Below are 4,013 nucleotides of genomic sequence, written 5' to 3' on the forward strand. Positions count from 1 at the left end.
AGGTAGGAGATGAGATCTCTCCACGATTCAACGCGGATAGCACCCCAGCGGAGTCCGCTGCGCGGACTGGAACGCGGGTGGGCGCAAACTCCAGCCACTGAGCTAGTGTTCAGTTCTCAGAATAAGCAAGTAGCAGTAAATATATACAGTAATAAAATTTGAATGATGAAATATCCATAGGTGCGGGCTACGTGATAGCAAGTATTAAATAGATGTTATATCCTCAATGAGCTTCCGACAGCGTTACTAGTCCTAAAACAACTTGGCAATCATTGCATATCAATCAGGCCAGACTAAAGGTTCAGTTGTTTATGGTATTAGCGATTAAATATATTAGCCAATTCAACCAGGAAAAAAATCTCTTAAATTAATTCCACATGATGAACTATGACAGTAACACATGGTATACATCCTAAAACTGTCCAATGGTTTAGCGCTGCTAAAATCAGGAACTGGAGAACAATACATGATAGTGTGCTTAGTTACCTTCACAGAGTCTTTAACTGATCCACGCCCACGAATATAAACTCTGCATTGAGTCGTAGCTTCAACTCTTTTCAGGGAGTTTCCTCGTGGCCCCAATAGACGGCCAACAAAGTTGAACTAGTAATGGACAAAAGAGTAAATCATTCATGACAAGACACAGCACATTAATAAAGTGATAGAAAGCCCTAAAGTAATGCATACTTACGTTAGGATACTTGTCCACAGGAACATCTAGCCTCACAAGTTTCTTGACAACAGGGGTACCACCAAGTGCTGGAGCACCATTCCAGCTCATTGGTGATGCTTGCAGAACCCCCATATGCTGAAAAAAGAGAGAATATTTTCTCCATAAAATAAATTAAGATAACTTCCTAAGATAAGCAAGATCCAATATAAAGAAACTGTGTCTTTGACAAAATTAGTTGCAAGGGTTAAATCTGGATCAAGCAACTACAAGGCAATATTATAAATAAAAAAGGGATTCTTTGTTAGTTTTAAGGAACAGATGAGTCAAAATGGACAAATAATATCCATCTGCCATTAACATAAGTCAGGTAATGATGGGACTGCATTTTCAATGATATTTTCTCCATAGAATAAATTAAGATAACTTCCTAACATAAGCAAGATCCAATATAAAGAAACTGGGTCCTTGCAAAAATAGTTGCAAGGGTTAAATCTGGATCAAGTAACTACAACACAACATTATAAATAACAAAGGGATCTCTTGTTAGTTGCAAGGAAGAGATGGAGTCAAAATGGAGAAATAATATTCATCTGTCATTAACATAAGTCAGGTAAAAATGGGACTGCATTTTCAATGATACTATACTGGTACTGCGGTACATTACATTCCAGAAAACTAGTGCAAGGTTAAACCTGACTACATCATGGTATGCATAAAATATCCACAATCCATGCAAAATCTTTTCATTTTACCAGGGTAGCCATCCTATAAATGCAATTACAACATAGCAATTCAATCTCAATGGTAATCAGCGATTGCTTGAATCTGCATTACCTCTGCTTGCCTTCCTGACCATCCCTCCAGATCCATTGGTTGACCATTCACTGGGTGGCCAGGTAACCTTAATGGGCTACCATGCTCAATTCTCTCAGCATCAACAAAATTATGGTTAGGCGGCAAAGAAGATGCCCGCAAAATCTCTGCATTAAACAAACATGGTAATGACGAGGCAGTGAGTGAAATATTTTCTGGCATACGATAGTACAATGATGATAGTAAAATCGTTGTCCTGCACTAAATTGAGAAATGGGCAGTAATCGTTATATTTACAACTACATCCAATTCCTTGAATTATGGCAGCAACTAGATAGCAAGTAGAGACTTTCACAGTTAAAGAATAGGAATAAGCTGTATTGTGACCATTCTTAATCGATATTCGTTGTCGATATAAAAAGCATCAAATTCCAAAGTGTGAAGCCAATTACGAGACAGATTTACAAGGGCAAAGTTATTTGTGACCAAGAACTGGACAAGTTACCAGTATATTTAGATGATAGCGTATATGAGAAATGTATTAACAGAAGATCTGGTTTAACTTGCCCGATTGACTAGTACTCCTACATGATAATGCTACCAATATTTTTGGACAGGAAGAGCATCATACATCCACAAAGATATATTAGGTCATCAAATTTTCATAACAAGTCATAATCATTACTAACAGCCCATAACCTTACAGAATTAGGGTGAAACAGATTAAACTAAAGATAGGGTGAAACAGATTAAACTAAAGATAGATCTATCTTTAGTTTAATCTGTTTCACCCTAATTCTGTTATGTTATGGACTAAAGATAGCTATGAGTGAATGACTGATTGCATCATGAACAACACATAGTATCTACATTGCAAAAGACCATATAAACAGGAAGAAACAAAGTAATGCCTGAAAGAGAAATAAACCTTGGTTCAAGAGCCTGGTACAGTAGGGAAGAACTTGAACGAATGGGGCTAGCTTCTGCCTCTCAGCAAGCAACTCAGCCACATACCTGACAAAGAAACAAGCACATTAGGATAAAACAGGTCACTCCAACTCTGTTGTTCACATGAGATTAATATTCGATATGACAGAAAGTACAATCATGATTTGAAGCATCTAAAATAACCAAAAGGCAGACCAAAACGCTGTAAAAAGACTAGAACTTTTGATTAGATTTATACATCAAGATCCAGCAAGATGTAAAATTGTACACACGTCTATCAATAAATGACTGAATTATTACATACGAATTTTACATCAACAGGCCAAAAAAAAATAAATCTATCAGCGAGGAGCAATCATCTAAATCCCTATCTCCACAGATCACTCCTCCATCACAATCTCAGCACTCGAAGAAGGCCGGAACCAGGCAGAAATCTCCGCCGGCCGCATCAAATCTCGTGCTTCACGGAAGATTCCGAAGTGTCTGGATCAAAAAAACGAAAAACAAAAACTCGACCGGAAGAAACAAGAACAGGGATAGCAAAGCAGGAGCCCCACCTTTCTCTATCAGACGAGGCAGAGTACCTCATGGAATTGAGGTGGAGGTGATGAGGCGCAGAATGGACAGGGGACTGCGAGTACTGCTGCAGGTGAGCCGGCGGCGGAATCCTGTCGCCCATGGCTACCGACGGCGAAAGGAACGAACTCTACAAGATTCAGGGGAGGACCAAGAAACCGAGGACCCAAAAAACCGGAGACCCAAAGCAATCAAGAAAAGAAACCAAGAAGAAGAAGCAACTACTTAGCAACGCTACGGTAGGGAGGGGCAGTCCCCGAAATCTAGAAGTGAGGAGAGATTGGCAAGGACCAGGAGGATATATATAAGGGATAGATGGGATTGTTTAGCACAGAAGAGGAAGGTAATAGATGCGCAATCAATGATCGGCGAGCCCAGGCTGTGCAGCGTTGGCAGCAGCGGCAGCAGCAGCAGCTCGTGGTTCTTGCTCCTCCTCCCCTCCACAACACACCCGCAGAGGGGGGAGAGCAGGGCGGGGTGGGTGGGGAGAAGGGGGCGGAGAGAGGGGAAGAGACAAACCCAAAGGAGGGCTTTGGATTCTCTCTCCCTGCAGTATTTGTCGCTGAAAATCACAGGCGGTTTCCACCCCCGTAAAATTTCCTCCTTCAACGGTGTTGGGTTTCTTTCTTTTTATTTTCGGTTGGAATTTGGAGAGGGTTTATTGTTGTGCTAGGTACACCCAAGATAAATGGTTTCAAGGAAAAAATGTACGTGCCCTTGCCAAAAAATAGGGGAAAATGTACATGAGATATGTAAAATATAAATTCATCGGGTACTTTTCAAAATGAATACGGCATGAACTTTGAAAAATAAGGAATGGCATGAATTGTTATGGATAGATGAATGTTGAGACGCGAACTTTTCAAAAATAAATGGATACCATGAGTTGTTATGGGATAGATGAATATGGCGCGAACTTTTGAAAAATAAGGAATGGCATGAATTGTTATGGATAGATGAATGTTGAGACGCGAACTTTTCAAAAATAAATGGATACCATGAT

General features: G+C 40.1%; 1 protein-coding gene across 1 annotated transcript in view; it reads right to left on the reverse strand.

Annotated features, from left to right (window-relative positions):
• LOC123062919 (KH domain-containing protein At1g09660/At1g09670) overlaps nt 1-3,513 on the reverse strand; it is a 5,348-nt gene extending 1,835 nt beyond the window's left edge. The window contains exons 1-5 of the mRNA XM_044486609.1: nt 2,992-3,513; nt 2,415-2,500; nt 1,508-1,653; nt 692-808; nt 487-603 (exon numbers count right to left, since the gene is read on the reverse strand). Of these exons, the coding sequence (XP_044342544.1) occupies nt 487-603; nt 692-808; nt 1,508-1,653; nt 2,415-2,500; nt 2,992-3,113 (588 nt within the window). The 5' untranslated portion in view covers nt 3,114-3,513. The remainder of the gene's footprint in view (nt 1-486; nt 604-691; nt 809-1,507; nt 1,654-2,414; nt 2,501-2,991) is intronic.
• Nucleotides 3,514-4,013: the final 500 nt, after the last annotated feature.

This window comes from Triticum aestivum, chromosome 3A (genome assembly GCF_018294505.1).
Source record: "Triticum aestivum cultivar Chinese Spring chromosome 3A, IWGSC CS RefSeq v2.1, whole genome shotgun sequence".
Lineage (NCBI taxonomy): Eukaryota > Viridiplantae > Streptophyta > Magnoliopsida > Poales > Poaceae > Triticum > Triticum aestivum.